This window comes from Bemisia tabaci, chromosome 2 (genome assembly GCF_918797505.1).
Source record: "Bemisia tabaci chromosome 2, PGI_BMITA_v3".
Lineage (NCBI taxonomy): Eukaryota > Metazoa > Arthropoda > Insecta > Hemiptera > Aleyrodidae > Bemisia > Bemisia tabaci.
This window is the reverse complement of record NC_092794.1, coordinates 39,647,433-39,665,497: the sequence shown is the minus strand read 5'-3', so window position 1 is coordinate 39,665,497 and position 18,065 is coordinate 39,647,433. Positions and strand designations below refer to the sequence as shown.

At 39.5% G+C, this 18,065-nt stretch overlaps 1 protein-coding gene across 1 annotated transcript in view; it reads right to left on the bottom strand.

Moving 5' to 3' along the window:
• Positions 1-18,065, bottom strand: part of LOC109040198 (dynein beta chain, ciliary-like) — a 60,611-nt gene that overhangs the window by 34,154 nt on the left and 8,392 nt on the right. The window contains exon 2 of the mRNA XM_072297321.1: positions 11,394-11,532. Coding sequence (XP_072153422.1) covers positions 11,394-11,525 — 132 coding nt within the window. The 5' untranslated portion in view covers positions 11,526-11,532. The remainder of the gene's footprint in view (positions 1-11,393; positions 11,533-18,065) is intronic.

Below are 18,065 nucleotides of genomic sequence, written 5' to 3'. Positions count from 1 at the left end.
GCAATTGACATGTGTGTTAAAATATGGAAAAAATAGGAAACTTTTCAATTATCTAAAGGATCACTAGTTCACTCTGATATGTTGATTCCAGACACTGAACTGCAGAAGTTGAAGGATTTGTTAGGACCATCCGAAGCTCTCGCGGTGATCAGGCCAAATATGCGACCCTGTCCTGCTGCTCTCTGCCAAGGTTGCATGAAAAAAATAGGAGTCAACATGAAAAGAAGGGAACAGAGTAAGTAAGGTGATTAAAATTTTTAATTTTTTTACATACTTCTTGGTTTCCAGTTGTAATTTATGATTTAATTTTATCCACTGAATTTAAATGAGGATATAAATGAAAAAATGTAAACAAATGAAAAAGTATGTGGTCACTAACTGGTTGTCCTCTGAATTTTCATGGATAGTACTTTGAAAAGTTCTGCATCGTAAGACCATAATCAAGAGGCAGTAAGGAAAATGCGTTTACTTACTGACTTAACTGCAAGGGCTGACATGCTAAATTTGGGCTTTTAAAATGCCCACTTACCTTCACTGTAAAGTTGATGCAAAGAGTACAGTTCTAGAGTAATTAGACATTGTAAATTTGAAGAAAATTCCTCCCTCCAACGAGTATTTTCCTGCTTGAAGGAGAGGGAACAGCACATTATGTGTGATTGATATGCTGAAGGAAAAGCTCTCGCTTAAAATTAATGAAAAGAATCGGTCAGTTTAACTTGAAATATTCACTTATAACTATCAAAATTCAGACATTTTTACAATTCATTTTGAGTGTGACCTTGGTGAATGGTGATTATTTTTTTTTAATTTTTAAGGCCAGTGACGATAAAATTTTTCTAAAAAATCACTACCTGATCCTTGAATTCTTGGAATTTGTCCATTCCTGCACGGAGCGAAGAATGCCTCATAGTGTGGAATATTTTGGAAGACCATGTGCAAAGAAGGTACAGATTATTCTTATTTTTTGGCATGCTGAAATAGATAAGAACATTTGTGATAGGATTCACGGGGGAAAAAAGGTTAAAAAAGTTTTGATTGGTATGTTTCTTTTGTTTTTTTTCTAAAAAAAGAAAAAAAAATTAATAAAAAATTGTATTTAATTTTAAGGCACATTTTTGGTTTGCAGAACAATTTTAGTTCACTTACCCAAATTGTTTTAAGCCAAGGAATGTGCTTTTGAATTAAACACAATTTTTCTTTCAAATTGAAAAACTTTTTTAACATTTTTATCAGTATTGGTATATTAGATGCTGCAATTGATCCTTAATTTTTTACTGAGGCTCCGAACCTGGGTTTACCTCTGTGTTTAAGTTACCTGCTGGCGGATATACCTGCTGTGAGGACTCTCACCCAGTGAATAGGAGCCAACCTAACTGCGAGGTCCTATCACCTATCCGCGAGGTCCTCTTACCTATTGGCGAGGTCTCCCCTTCTATCCGTGAGGCAAGGTCCTCGCCGTGAGCTGTCAGTACCTCGTGGCAAAGTCCATGCCTACCCGACTCCCTCACTGCGAGGTCTTGGCAAGGTCATCACCTAACCGCAAGGACTGTCCCAACCGCGAGGTCTAAAATATGCTGCGAGCTGTGTGCTTGCTCGCTGCGAGGTAATATTTTCTCTAGGGTAAGTAAGGGTAAATTGACGATGATAAATCCCAAGTAATTACGCACGTCTGCATCCAAAAACGATGCTCAACATATGGTAGGTGTTTCATACGTACTTTTCTACGCTGTGTCCGAAGCTTGCATCCTCTATCCTATATATTAAAGTGCAAAGTTCCGAATCTTTGAACGTTAACTTTGAGAAAACCACTGGACCGATTTGCCTGATCTTTTTTTAAATGAAAGCCTCTGTGCTGTAGATTTACAGGCTGTAATTTGTTTTTTAATTTTTTCAAATTTTCTCCTATATTATTTTTAAATTTTCTCCTATAATTTTCTCAAATTTTCTCCTATCTATTAAAACGGAGGTCCGAATCTTTTTACGTTAATTTTGAGAGAACCACCGGACCGATTTGCATGATTTTTGTTTTAAATGAAAGCCTTTGATCTGTAGATTTGCAGACTGTGATTGTTTTTTCGATTTTCTCACGTTTTCTTACTTTGAACGCCGAGTGAAGTTTAGCTGGGCTCAAATTTTCTCCCATTTATTCAGACTAAAGTCCGCATTTTGGGACATTAACTTTGGGAGAACCACCGGACCGATTTGCATGTTTTTTTTTTAAATGAAAGCTTCTGATCTGTAGATTTGCAGGCTGTAGTTGTTTTTTCGATTTTCTCAAATTTTCTTACTTTTATCGACAAGTAAAGTTCAGCTGTTTCGAGCGGTCGTCCGGCCGCTACCTGCTTGCCCGTCCCTAGGTACCCCCCCTCTGCGGTCTTAGCCACCCCTCCCGCCACGTTCTTTGGGCTATCTCCGTTTTCATTCGTATAGCTCTCCTCCCACCAACCTCAAAGAAGGAGGTTTGGGTCGCATCGTCGTTCGTCACTCGCCACCCACATTCATTATTAAGTAGATTCAACTAATTGCTCCGATTCCAATGGACCACTAGACAAGGTACGAATTTAAGCAATCTGATACATGTTTCTTAACCAGAATTTCACGTAGAACACGATTCACACTATGAAAATTACCGAAATCAACTTCTAACGAAGATATTAACGTTTTTATTTCGCACTGATTATGAGGAATTTGAACTGCCCGCTCACAAGAAACTCAAAGCTCTACGTGAGTCAAATCGCGCACTACAACGGTTTCAGCAAGCTTCTCAATCGAGCAATGTTCATTTTCCACCATGTGTTGTTCAAACTATTGGTAATTTGCTATAGCTGAGCCAAAGTGTCAAGATTGAAGTTGAAGATTTTTACATCGCAGAGACTGTCATGATAAACATTTAGCGCGCGATGTGAATCACGTAGAGCATTGAGTTTTCATGAGCGGCTGGTTTGAATTCACGCATCAAGAATCATTAAATATCTTCGTCAGGAGTTGATTTTGGTAATTTTCGGTGTGCGTATCGTGTTCTACGTGAAATTTTGATTGAGAAACATGTATCAGAATGCTGAAATTCGTACCTTGTCTAGTGGTCCATTAAGCTACTGCACCACCATTGCTAGCTATGGAGGGCACCCATAGGGCGTCCGGAGCAGGTAGTATTCCTCTATTTTCCTCCAGCGATCATTGGAAAATATTTCCTTAATATCCAAAATGGGCCAATTGTAAAATTCTTCTTTTCTTCAATCGAAAGAACTGAAGCTCCTTATGTCACTGGAATTTTCCTAGAGTTTTTGACCACCGAATACCTACCCCCTAAAAAAATCAACTAAAGAACGCCCCAAGATTCGGATTTTCAAAACGGTCACTTTAATGTGGGAACGGACCCGGTACTTTCGTACGTTCCACTCAGCGCAAGCAGCTTAAAACAATCAGACTATAATATTGCGGAAAGATACGGCACACTGCCGTTCATGGCTAGTACTATAATATAAATGCTATTCTCAATATAATATAATATCGGCCCTCTGAGTCATTTCTAATATTATCTTGCTGAATATTTGAAAGACTTACGTATAATTGCGGTACCAGTCTGGTAGTACTTTAACCAATAACATTTCAAAAATAGGTATGACAAACATTTAGACTAAATCAAACCGAGAAATTACGAAACTGTCTATTTGAATACAGGTATGTTTTGTGAAGCTAGCCACTGCCCTTCTAGTTCATTCTCGCCCGTGCGATTTTTCAAACATTTTTTATACCGTGGCACCAGCTTCCGTATCCCACCCGCAAAGAAGTCAGTAGACTGCGTTTCAGGTGCCACGTTGAGATGAGGAAACAGAAAGTAATCACTCGGTTCGAGATCAGGAGAATGAGTCGGTCAAAGTGGATTTCGGAGTCAGAGCTTTGCCACTGATGAAGAAGTGAAGCACGCAGTCAACTCTTGGGTCCTGAAGCAGTTACCTGAGTTCTTTGCGAATGGGATACGGAAGCTGGTGCCACGGTATCGAAAATGTGGATATCGGCGGATGTTGGAAAGAAAGATACCTAAGACTTCAACATATATATGCATAAAAATTGAACATTTGCTCAATTCGTCTTTTATTCGTTAAGAATAACTTCTATCGCGCGAATCATGGCCAGTTCAAAATGCTATAATTTCGACCCCCAGAGCATGGGGGTTCGTTCGAGGAAAACCGCATTTTCTCGGCATTCAATTAACCAAATTATAAGCATTGTAGCTTTTTAAAAAGATGAGAGTATGACCTACAACAACGTTTTTACAGATTTGCTCTAGCTTTAACTTACTTTTGAAGCGACCCTCTCATAAGACAATCATGAACCGTTACTTTCTGATCAAGATTGGACTGAATGAAGTATTCCCTATAGTAGCAAAACAAATTTTTGCTTTCCAAAAAAGAGTATAAAAAAAACATATCTGTTATCTAAATGGTAGTTTTATATGTATAAAAAACGTGTAACGCATATATATAAAAAAATCAAAGTTCAGACTTGACCATGAAATATGAAAAATGATAAAAGCTAGATACGGTAATTTTTTTTTTAATAATCAAGTTTTTTATTTTTCATGGGTGGCGGTAGCCATCTCCGGACAAAGTCTGAACTCGACAACACTGGAGAGCGTCCAAACGAAAAAGGTGGCAGCCAACCATAGACACACGTAACTCCCTTATTCTGAAAATTGATTCGGTTTGAACTCGACTGCAGCCCAAACGACGACGCGGATTCCAGCGATCTTGGTGTCTACTGACGCACCTAAATTGGGCCTACTAAGTGGGAGAGTTTCATCAAGATTCATTGAGTTTTCAAATAGTTATAAGCACTTAAAGGCCCAAAACGACAAATATTTTCTGTAACAAGGGCCGTTTAGTAGCGGAAAAGTTTGAAATTTCGAAACACACCCGATACGATCACCTTTCACAACAGATTTCTTGCTTACAAGGCCGCAGATTCGAATGAACCCTACAAAGGATCATGCTTGAAGATGTGAGGATTTCATTTCTACCACATTTAATAGGGTTTCAATGCTCGGATAATTCAGCAACGGCAAATAACTTTCAAAATTTTAGCTATAATTTGTTGAATTTAGAAAAAAACCCGGTAGTGGTTCAATGCCATTGGTCGATTCCGTTCAGTTCCGCCAGTCCAGCCCATGGTTCGGGAACGAAATTCCCCGTTCTGGTTCGTGACCAACCTCTTACTAACTAGTTGTGAATGGGGGAATAGATTTATTTATATAAGACTTCAGTTCTCTGTGAATGCTAACTAATATTTTTACACACTTCAGTTATTACGTCGCACGGCTTCTGCCAGAGCCCGATACACTATTTAATTAGTTTCTCTAAAAAAGTTCAAGTGATGCGTTTATGTCTGGTTTATTTTGATGAACGATGGAATTCAGAAGTGAGGTTATCAGTTTGTGTATCCATCTCACCTAGAAGCATAAATAAATGTAATTCAGGTAAATTACGTCGCTAAAAGGACACCAATTAAGTTGTGGCAAACTATCAAAAAGAAGGATTTACACCAAAGTGCATTCTCGTGACTAATGGCATCCAAAAAGAGCCATGCACAAAAAGGGCCAAAAACGGCCCATTTTTGGGCCCTCGAAATTGGGGTCGAAGTGAGGTTTTTTTTCATCCTTAGGGTGACCCTTTACACATACTAAAATTTCAGATTGAGTGTACGCACCGTTTTCGAGTTATGGGGGGGGGGGGCGGCAAAGTCCCCGATTTTCACCCATTTTTGCAGGTGTTTTAATGTCGAACTCCGGCTGTTACGAGGTACCAGATCCAGATATTGAAGCGCGGTTTGCGGTGATTTGTTCAGCTATTCCTGTAGTATTTTTCCACATCTTTCACATAGCCCCAAATGGTTTTTCGGGGAGCGGGGAGGGGGGCTTTATTCATACTATCATGACCGTTAGCGCATCTTACTGACTTTACTTTGTTCCTCCACGCCGCGGTCACGATGATATTTTCTGTCGGGGATTTTTCTTCTTCTTTACATTATTTTACCAATTTTAATGTCCTTCCCCTCTTTTCCCCTTTTTACCCCCTCCCCCCAATCCAACACTTCCTCTCAAGTGCTTCTTCCTGTAAGGCAGATATGACGGGGTCATATGTTGGGGATTATTTTTCTTTCTTTACGATTGATAAACTTTGACCCAACTTACTTCTCACTTACAGGGGTAAGGGCCCCCTTTGCCCCTATATTACCCCCCCTTCCCCTGCCCGCTCCACTTTACTTGAAATATTTTGCTCCCTCCGCAGCAGAATGAGATGTTTCTGGCAAATAATGTTTTACGTATGTTTAGGTACTGAAATACTGAATACATGGGATCCACTCTCCTACTCTTCTCCATTATTCCCCCTCTTCATTCCTCTTCCCCTTCCCCTCTTGTTCATCCCTCTTTTGCCTCGTTCTCTTTACTTTTCACTTTTCTTCTGCTTTTTACTACTTCTTTGTGGGAGTAATATAGTCACGCGAAGAGAAAGTGGAAGAGAATGTACCTAGGAAAGAATAAATCAAACATAGAAGTGAAAAAGAGGAACGTGAAAAATATGAATAAGTTACAATTCTTCACAGGAAACATCGTCATTTCTGCTGCGGAGGGAGCAAAATATTTCAAGTAAAGTGGAGCGGGCAGGGGAAGGGGGGGTAATATAGGGGCAAAGGGGGCCCTTACCCCTGTAAGTGAGAAGTAAGTTGGGTCAAAGTTTATCAATCGTAAAGAAAGAAAAATAATCCCCAACATATGACCCCGTCATATCTGCCTTACAGGAAGAAGCACTTGAGAGGAAGTGTTGGATTGGGGGGAGGGGGTAAAAAGGGGAAAAGAGGGGAAGGACATTAAAATTGGTAAAATAATGTAAAGAAGAAGAAAAATCCCCGACAGAAAATATCATCGTGACCGCGGCGTGGAACAAAGTAAAGTCAGTAAGATGCGCTAACGGTCATGATAGTATGAATAAAGCCCCCCTCCCCGCTCCCCGAAAAACCATTTGGGGCTATGTGAAAGATGTGGAAAAATACTACAGGAATAGCTGAACAAATCACCGCAAACCGCGCTTCAATATCTGGATCTGGTACCTCGTAACAGCCGGAGTTCGACATTAAAACACCTGCAAAAATGGGTGAAAATCGGGGACTTTGCCGCCCCCCCCATAACTCGAAAACGGTGCGTACACTCAATCTGAAATTTTAGTATGTGTAAAGGGTCACCCTAAGGACGAAAAAAAACCTCACTTCGACCCCAATTTCGAGGGCCCAAAAATGGGCCACTTTGTGCATGGCTCTTTCCGTACCATGAACACCAATGGATCAGTGGATCGAAGGGGGAGTCATCGCCCATTACTCTCAGTTTTTAACTATACAGGGTGTTTCAGACCACCCGTACCATGCCTTTTTCTCGGTTGTTTTAGGTCGCACGAAGTCACGGACCGCGGGGTTGAATAGGGAATTGACTCCTAGGAATCCGAATTTCGTGGTCCCGAAACCCCCCCCCCTCACCTCCCCCTGGAGGGTAAAGGGGGGGTCACGATGCTAAAAGTCACGGTTCCCGACCGAATTTCGGATTGATCGCATCAGAATTGAAAAGTACGGAAAAGAGCTTGATGCAAAAACGGCATTTTTCGCCCCCCCCCCCCCTCTGGAATTTCTTCAGACTTTGTCTATTGATTACTCATACTTGAGCGCTGCTTTTCCCAAATTTTCAGACCCCCAAAAAATTTTGGTGGGGAGCTAGGGGGGTGGAAGTCAAAACCTGTGAACCTCGATATCTCTCGAACGAAGAAAGATATCGAGGTCCGTTTAGGACAAAAAATCGTCTAAAATTGCATACTTTAAGATTCTAAAGGTCGAAATCCCGATATCACATTTTTAAGTCAACATATGTGCAGTTTTTAGGTCCAGAAAATTTCTTTTAAATGAAAAATTTACAAAGATCTCAATTTTGTATTTAAACCAAAGCCAGTTTTTTAAATTGTTCGTCTTTTTCCGCATCCAACGAGTGGTTCATTAAGCTGGGGAACCAAACGGTTCCGGAGTTATGATCAATTGAAGTTTCCGCTCAACGCGCGCCGACCGATTTTCGCGCGCAAAAAAGTCGAATTCGACTGTTATTAAATCAGATTGACTGTTCAAACTGAGCGAAATGCATTATTAGGGACTCTTGGGGGTCGCTGAGTTCAGAAATTACAGATACTTCCAAAAAAATTCACGTTTTTAAAATTACAGCTCTGTAGCGCTATTTTAGAGGCCCACTGAGCGCCGACCGGCCGCTCAGTGGTCCTGTGTGGAACTGTAATTTTAAAAACGTGAATTTTTTGGAAGTATCTGTAATTTCTGAACTCAGCGACCCTCAAGAATCCCTAATAATGCATTTCGCTCAGTTTGAACAGTCAATCTGATTTAATAACAGTCAAATTCGACTTTTTTTCGCGCGTTGAGCGGAAACTTCAATCGATCATAACTCTGGAACCGTTTGGTTCTTCAGCTTAATAGACCACTCGTTGGATGCGGAAAAATACGAACAATTTAAAAAATTGGCTTTGGTTTAAATAAAAAATTGAGATCTTGGTAAATTTTTCGTTTAAAAGAAATTTTCTAGACCTAAAAACTGGAAAAAAGCACATATGTTGACTTAAATATGTGATATCGGGATTTCGACCTTTAGAATCTTAAAGGATGCAATTTTAGACGATTTTTCGTCCAAACCGGACTTCGATATCTTTCTTCGTTCGAGAGATATCGAGGTTCACAGGTTTTGACTTCCACCCCCCCCCAACTCCCCCCCCCCCAAAAAAAAATTTTTTGGGGGTCTGAAAATTTGGGAAAAGAAGCGCTCAAGTATGAGTAATCAATAGACAAAGTCTGAAGAAATTCCAGAGGGGGGGCAAAAAAAGCCGTTTTTGCATCAAGCTCTTTCACGTGAAATTGACCCCTAAAAATCCATAATCGGCCCATCTAAGGCTCAAAAATGACCCCCTAGAGAGGGGCCCAGTACCCCCTCCATAATCTCTCTTTGGTCTAAAAATTGACCTAGATTCTCCAGGAAAAGATGGCTTCCCAGGTAGTCGACCCCGAGAAATCCAAATTTCATGGTCCCGAAGATCCGAAGAAGGGGGGCTAGAGGATCTTCGGGACCATGAAATTTGGATTACTTCCAATTCTTCTTACTTCTTTGGAGATACTTCCAAAAAATTCACGTTTTTAAAATTACAGCTCCGTACAGGATCACTGAGCGGCTGGTCGGCGCTCAGTGGGCCTCTAAAATAGCGCTACAGTGCTGTAATTTTAAGGGGATTTTTTTAAGTGATTTTTAGGGGTCAATTTCACGTGAAATTTTCCGTGCTTTTCAAATCTGATGCGATCAATCCGAAATTCGGTCGGAAACCGTGACTTTTAGCATCGTGACCCCCCCTTTACCCTCCAAGGGGTGGTGGGGGGGGGTTTCGGGACCACGAAATTCGGATTCCTTGGGGTCAATTCTCTATTCAACCCCGCGGTCCCCGACTTCGTGCGACCTAAAACAACCGAGAAAAAGGCCTGGTACGGGTGGTCTGAAACACCCTGTATTATTGTTTTCCTCAAGTCACGAATGCTAGTTTTCACATCTTGAAGAGATGTAGTTGTGTTAAGTGGACCCCATCAGTCATAAGTAAAGTTCTGAAAATTACTGTAATATGAGCCTCCGCCCATCACACGACATGCGTCACTATCACCATGCTCTGACCGAAGTTCATTCGCTTTAAATTTTGCTTTCAACCTACGTGCTCCTGAGTGCTTGTGCTCTTCTTAAGTGTATGTTATTGACATTAAGACCTTGTTTTCTTCATGACCAATCTTGGAAAGCTTTTGCTTCTTACCGTTGCTCGTTTACATCAAAGACATCATGGGGATATGGGGATGCGAGGTATAATTCAATCACTAGCCTGTGCGTTCAATCACTAAGTCAACTTCATGTCCCTAAAATCAGAGATCTTTGACGATGAGTATTAGCTCAAATTTAGTTTTCTCCGAGTCTCTTTGATTTTGCGTCAGAAGTTGTTAAAAACACCATTTTGCAAGTCAATGTGTAACGAAGTCTTTCATGAAAGGTATGCACTCGTTCTATTTTCTCAGCTTGATGATTATTTTAAAATAAAGGTTTTATTTTGCTGCATAAATCGCTAGGCCAAGTAAGTACGTAGCGTCAGTGAAACAGTGCACTCTAAAATTCATTGAGCGTTGGGTCTATGTATGGTTCGCATGCCTACCTAGTTCTTAATGGAATAAATTTAATCGGGTGAATCAAGGCCAAAAAAAAGTAGACAAATCGGTAGCGTATATGATCAAAAAGTTTGTGCTTCGGTACCAATTGCGGAACATGTTCTGATGAAGAGTTTGGGAGTCGTGTTTTTAGTCCGATGGTGGACAACCAAATTACTAGGAATTCTTGAAATACCAGGTAACTGAGAGGTAGCCTTCATTATCTTTTATTCGAATCAAATGACTCCATTACAATTTAAATGCTTACTTCATGCCAGTTATACGATTCGACAAATTTTGTGGTGAAGCGACTCAAACCTAAATAAATCAAAATATTCTCCACTAGCGTCAATATAGGTATACTGTATCAAGAGTGGCCGTAGCACCTCCGGTGGGTAAGCTTACAGTGTGGTATCTGCAACAAGTTTTTCTCTTTTTCAATTAATTTTCCGACTGAGGTGATTGTAACTTGAGGTTGAAATTCAGTCGATTATTACCTGAATCGCTCAAGTTCAACAGTGTGCATAATATATGTACAATTTTCTTATCTTCATATATCAAGTCACATTCTTCTGTTAAAAGAAAAAATACTTTTGTGGCCGATGGAGCTTGGCTTGACGCACACTTTTATTGATAAATTAAATACCTCTTACAGGAAATACTTTTTATAATGAGTGAACCAAAAAAAAAAAAAAAAAATAACTCTTTGAATGGACTTCCCACTTAGTGGTCTCACTGTTATTTAATTTAAAATTTTAGTGGCTGAATGTAAGTACATACGTCCAACAGTTGAGTTAAACGTAGTAAAAATTCCAGAATTAATGTTGAAACTTTATTAGTAAAGAATAGTTTATGCGGCAAAAGAAGTTCATATTAAGTAGCCTACACCATGACAATTAATTGCTAATCCATCAGTTTTTAAAACATTATGTACCCTATTTTTACATGAAACCCTTACACGAAAATTATGACTTTTTTTATATAATGGTTACATAAAAATGTTCACTTTTAACACTTTCGTATGCATGCGTTATATAAAAAAAAATAACTTTCGTACATAATCTTTATCTTTTCCTTCTATGGTTCTGCTACAATGGTTATGAAGAGAGAGAGAGAGAGAGACTTACGTTGTATTCGTCTACGCCCATCATTTTGTGCCATTTGTCAGCCTTGAACTTAACTGATTTTGTCAAAAGACTGTGCATGTAGACGATCCGAAGATCATCATCGACTGCTTGCTCCTCCGCTGGCTCAGTCATCCTTAAACTAACCGAAAATAACCTTATGATGACAAAAAATGATCATATAATTTAAAAGAACTTACGACAAACATGAAAACAATCAGTGAACTCCATCTCAAAGTTTGAAAAGGCGCGTCAATGATTCATGAATACAGTTCTTTCGTTAGAATTTACATCAATTATGAGAAATGATAGAGGGCACAATCATACGGAGAAATGCGCAGCCACTGTGGTGTCCATCCCCCTTGGAATCTTTTCAATCCGTACGGGTTCCTTCCCTAATTTAAAGTTATTTACTTACTCCCTTTACGGGGAGATCTTAGGAGTTTGGAATATACATCTCCCCCAAGTGACTCCAGGTGAGGGGGGGGGGGGGATCCGGGGAACTCCACCAGAAAACGTTGAAATTTTTTCTGTTTTGAGGACAATAGTAGGCAATTCTTACGAATTTTCATTTGAATTTTGCATATTTTCAATTCAATTTTTTTGGGTGGAAAAATGAAGTTAGTTTCAGAGAGGTTCCACAAACCGTACACCTAGAGTAACTTGATAAATTGAGTATCCTGCCATGCCAAGAAAAAACGCCTTATGAACATTCGATAGTTGCCTAAATTCCTCCGATAAAATGTAAATTTTTGAGCAACGTTATGAATATTTTCTCTTCAAAGTGCCTCGCCAAGTTTAGCCCCTTTTTTTGTATACCCAAGTTGATCAACCGGACCGTGCTCAAATGAAAGCCTATGGTAAGGCAAACTTCCATGCAAAGCATCACCTTGAAGTGACCCCTCGTTTAGGCTGTACAGCATTGCCAATTTTCCATTTTTATGCGCTATACTCAAGGAATACTGAATTATCATGGTTCAACAGACTAGTACACCCGAGTTGGTCAACGGGACAAGGCTCAAACGAAAGCTTATGGTAAGGCAAACTTCCAGAAAAAGTTTCGACTTGAAATGAAACCTCGTATAGGCTTTACAGCGTTGCCAATTTTCCATTTTTATGTGCTAAAATCAAGGAATTCGGGACTAATAGTCCGGTGCATTATAATTAAGACCAGCCTGAACGAGGTTTCCCTTCAAGTTGAAACTTTTCCTGGAAGTTTGCCTTACCATAAGCTTTCGTTTGAGCCTTTTCCCGTTGACCAACTCGGGTTTACTAGTCTGTTGAACCATGATGATCCAGAATTCTTCAATTTTTGCACATAAAAATGGAAAATTGGCAACGCTGTACAGCCTAAACGAGGGTTCACTTCAAGTTGAAACTTAGCATGGAAGTTTGCCTTACCATATGCTTTCATTTTAGCCGTGTCCAGTTGACCAACACGGGTGTCCTAGTCTACTTATGCACCGGACTAATAGTCCAGAATTCCTTGATTTTAGCACTTGAAAATGGAAAATTGGCAACGCTGTACAGCCTAAACGAGGGGTCACTTCAAGTTGACACTTTGCATGGAAGTTTGCCTTACCATAGGCTTTCATTTGAGCACTGTCCGGTTGATCGACTCGGGTATACAAAAAGGGGCTAAAAAACACCACTTTTTGGCGAGGTTCTTTGCAGATGATATAGATCTAATTACGAAGAAACTTCTCTGAAACATTATACGGAATATATTCACAAGTTTTCCTATAAAGAAGGGGTATCGATAAGGGCCGATTTTGGCCCCACTTCAAACAATCATCTGAACCCATATTTAAGTACCCTAGGGTAGGTGCATTCTGGCGCAAAATGTTTATGCGATTGTGCATAGTTTTCCCGCCAAAACAGCCGACTCAATTTTTCAGCTGAAAAATGGTTTTAATTTTATGAAGAGCCCAAAAAAGCTTTGCTTCATGAATACGGGAAGCTCCTGTAGGTAATTTTTTGCGTACTTTTCAATGGAACAGGCGAAAATTGTCTAAGCCCACTTTTAGGAGGTTATTTTGGACATTTTCAACGATTTTTGGTTTTTTTTTTGCAATTTTTCACCTGTAACTAGAAAACGGTTAACTATACAACAAAAACGATTGCAGATTCAAAAAGAACGTAAAAAATCCGTTAGAAATCATTAGTTGGACATTTTCTCAGCTTAAACTGTCGCAACACGAAAAACAGCTCTAAACTTGAAAAAACTGAAAAAACTGCATTTTCCACGATTGTTAGTCTTCATTTACCCAGCACAATTTTGCCACATCACAAAAATGCAACAGATTGAAGTTACATATCAGTACATGAGACACGCCAAAAATCACGGTGTGGAAAAACTGTGCTCATAGTTAAAAATAGACTTTTGTTGAATGGAACCATCCGTGAAGAAAATATTTTAATCGTTTATTTCAAGCTTTTACTCCGGGAAGATTCGAAAATCATTCATGGGATACCTGTAACTGGGTAATTTTTTGCGTACTTTCGATTGGAACGAGTGAAAATTGTGAAAAATCAAGTTAAGTGGGCCATTCAGAGAATTTATCACGGTTTTTGGTGGTTTGGGGAGCATTTTTTGTTCGTAAAACAACAAAAACAATAAAAAATTCAGAAAGGACGCAAAAAATTCGATATGACTCGATTCTTGACACTTTCTCTCAGCTTGGACTGTCTACACACGGAGGCGGTCTCCAACTCTAGAACTGGAAAAGACGGCCTTTTCTCCAGCTCCCTATAGTCATAATGGGCCTGTTGCAAGGTGCGGGGATTTGCAAAGTGATGCCTGATTCTTATGGCAAATTTCACAAAAAGAACGATGGCGCTGAATGACCTCTCAAACTCAAAAAAAGCTGTTTTTGGAACTGACCAATTCAAAACGGTCATTTTCACGCGGTAACGGGTCCGCCATACTTGTGACGTGAAATGGTTCGACAGACCTGGTTTCTTCATCACTTACAATGTATTTTCCCGTAAGGAAATGGCAGCCGCTTTTCAAATGCAAATATCGAGTCAATCGATAATTTTTTGATCAAAATGGAAATCAGAAATGGATTCATCGTACCATCACCTCGCGGCAAGGTATTGGCCTTGCCATCCTTTCCGAGCCCTAGCCGAGCCAGTTCAAGGAACTCGACAACGGAGAATAAAACCTTATGACAACACTGTAGACCCAAATCCAGACGCAGGGCTTGGCAGGGCGACACATCATCGGGAAATACCCCGTGTTGGGTACGATTTTCGTCTCCAACGTTGGCATGCATAATTACTCCCAGTCGTTAAGTTCCACGAACGGACCCGGCGGGAGGCTCGGATAGGGCTCAGGGACAATGGCAAGGCCGATACCTTGCCGCAAGGTGATGGTTGGCTCACCGCAAGGTAATATTTTCGCTAGGTACGTTTAAATGGTTAAAACCTTCATTAGATAAATAAGAACCGACGGGATAAACCCTATTTTTAAGGAAGACTGCACTCAAAAAAAAAACTACGGCCCTGAGACCCGGTTGCTCTGGACACTGGTGATCCCGATGTTAACGCGCCGCAAGCCAACTAGTACCGGATGCCGCGGCCGATGTCCCGTGGAGCCCGCGCGGCCTCCAAGGCCGTGAGACCGGCTAGGAGCCGAGCGTAAGTTACGGGTTTCAGGATCGGAACCAACCGCTTCCACGGCCGTTGGCAGTGAGGTGAGATTCAGTTTTCGGAAAATGGCGTCACCATCAGATTAAAATTCAGACGGCTCCGTGTATATTCGCAGAAAATTATAATATTTTACGTCAATGTTATTCAGTGCGTGAATTTAAAGTTGCCGCCAGCCATGAACATAAATTCGGGAGCGATCGAGCCACCACTCAGCGTTGTTTATTGAGGTTAGAATCCAGTCACTAAATTGCTTGGTCATTGTTGGTCATTGCTCATTACGTGTGTGCGTTTTTCGTTTAATTTTGGAGGTTTCCGATATAATTTCTTGATTCTGTGTGGTGCACGATTGATTCTAAAGTTCTGTGTGATAACGCTTGTCAAATACTTTCGGAAATGCGACGAGAATTAAGTGAAAATTGTCAGTTTTGGTAGTACCTACGCACTGAGCTCATATCCTCTCCCCCTGTAAGTTCGTTTGCAATTCACTTATTTTCCCCCTACTGAGGAAAGAACTTAAATTAAAGAAAAGCAATCAATTACCTGCCACGCATCTTCCCACAGAGTAAATTACCGCCACACTAAAATACTGATAATGTAGGCACGAGAATATCCATTTATTGCTGACTGTATTCTATCATCACTTTTGCTTTGTTCTGCCTGTGTAAGAGGATACAGTTTTTATTCCATTTCGATCTAATCTCTAACTCATAGATGTTTTCAACTGTGAGTAGTATTGCAGTCTCTGACATCTTTCCTCTCTGTTACAAAAACAGCTGTTTGATAGCGGAAACTGTACAGATCCCATCCTGCGCAGATTATCTAAAAGTGAGAGCAAGCTCGAACGTTGTTGCTGTGAATAATCTCTCTTGTATTACGGACCGATCTGTTTGTGGGGGAAGTTGCCGATGAGATATTACAAACATTTTTGTAGATTAAGCTCAGTTGTTTATAAATTACTCCGGAAAAGTTTCCCTAAATCAGAGTTACCATGGCTTCACATTGAGATGCAAAAATTCAATGAAGAATTTGAAGAACTGTACGGCATTAACTTCATGACATACAATGTACACAGTACGATGCATTTAGAGAAAGCTGTCAGTATGTGTGGACCTCTGTGGACTAACTTTGCATTTCCATTTGAGGGTGGTAATGGATTCCTTCTAAATCTTGTAACTGGGTCAAATGGTGTACCAATTCAAATCGCCAGGAAGTATGGAGCATCTATTTCCCTCCCAGACATTATTAGAGAGCACCCTAAACTCCATGATGATGTAATTGAATTCTATGATCGCATGATGTCTCATTACCAACCTCGGTTGAAAGCTCCATCCTCATTTCATGGTGTAATTGTCGTAGGAAATCCAATCCAAAAACTATTCATTCCCACTGCAGAAGAAATTACTTTATTGACGGAAATGAATGTCCCTGTAAATGATTTATACTGGCTGAAACGAGTGATTTATAAAGGATTTTCGTTTGCGTCATCAGCAATTGTATCTCAAGCTGATCCCTCAAGTACTGAAAGTAACAAGACAAAGAAAAAAGATGATACCCTTGTTCGGTTGAGTTCTGGCATTCTTGCTCGAATACAAGCTTTGATATATTCCCCCTCAGTTTCAGAAGGTACAGTATATGCCCTGCTGAACCGAATTAATTTGAGCCCAACAACATGTCTCGTCCCTCATATAAAATCTTGCAGAGTTTATTTATTTGATAATCAAAAACTACTTATACCAGTTACAGAGTTTGAAGCAAAATGTATGATTTTGAAACGCTCAAATACCGAAAAATTTATCACTGAATGCTTTTATAAGTTCGACAGAGATTGAGTGTGATGTATTTACTTCAATCGCACACTGTGCAATGTAATCAACCATCACCACGAGTAGGCTCTGTGATGTCGCAAATTTTCATTTTTTGTCATTTAGCAATTTATCCGGCCAATATGGGATTCTCACTGGTTTCTATTTATCAAGTCAATAACTTGCTCTGCAAGATTTAATTGAAGATTGATTTTTAGGCCTTCACTATTCATATTTTCAACTATTTTTGTGATTTTGTGTTGTTTATTGTAGTATCATATTTATTTGCAATGAATACTAATTATCGGTTCTTATTATTAGTGTGTAATGAAGTTTCATATTTTTAACTACTTCATTATTTTTAACAACCCTAACATTTATAAATTTCAAATGTTCTGTGGTTGTTCATTCGTCAAGAAATGGACTGATTCGGTCAAATTAGAAAAAATTGCTGTCCACTAGGTACCATTTTGTTTAAGGATACCATTTGTTGTACCTTTTTGTTCTATGTTGTGTAAGGAGGAAAGGCTGATATTCTTTAACTTTATTATTCATGCAGTACACTCACTCAGAAATACCGAAAAATAAAAATCGAATGTGATAAATTTTAAAGACTACAGAAGAGGTACACAGAGGTACAGAGGTACTCATCATGAGTTTTCAACTTTTTGTGTAATTTCTTGTTAGTTGTCGTATAAATTCCTTTTGTAATACATAATTACTATCGGTTCTTATTATTAGCATGTGTAGAAGCTCAATATTTTTAACAAGCCCTAAATTTATAAATTTCAAATATTTTATGTTTGCTCATTCATAAAGCAGTGGACTGATTTAGTCAAATTAGAAAATATATTGCTGTCCGTTACCATTTTTAATACTTATGTACGCTGTTTAAGGAGAGAAAGCTGATATTTTTTAACTTTAATGTATGTGGTGCACCTACTAGGAATAATACATAATAAAATCGAATATGATAAACTTCAAAGAATACTTTTTGTGATTTTTACTATATGAAGAGAAAGTTCGTCTCTGGGCGTATTATGCGTTAAGTTAAGTTGCATGCTGTTTCCATGGAGCACGTTGATATCAGCATGTCATCATTGTGATACTGAAGATGCGGATAACATATTGATAAATTTAATTATTGCTCTCATTGTAAACCCCCTATGTGAACATGTTGAATTCAACACCAAAACAGCATGAAAATTAACTTGTCGGT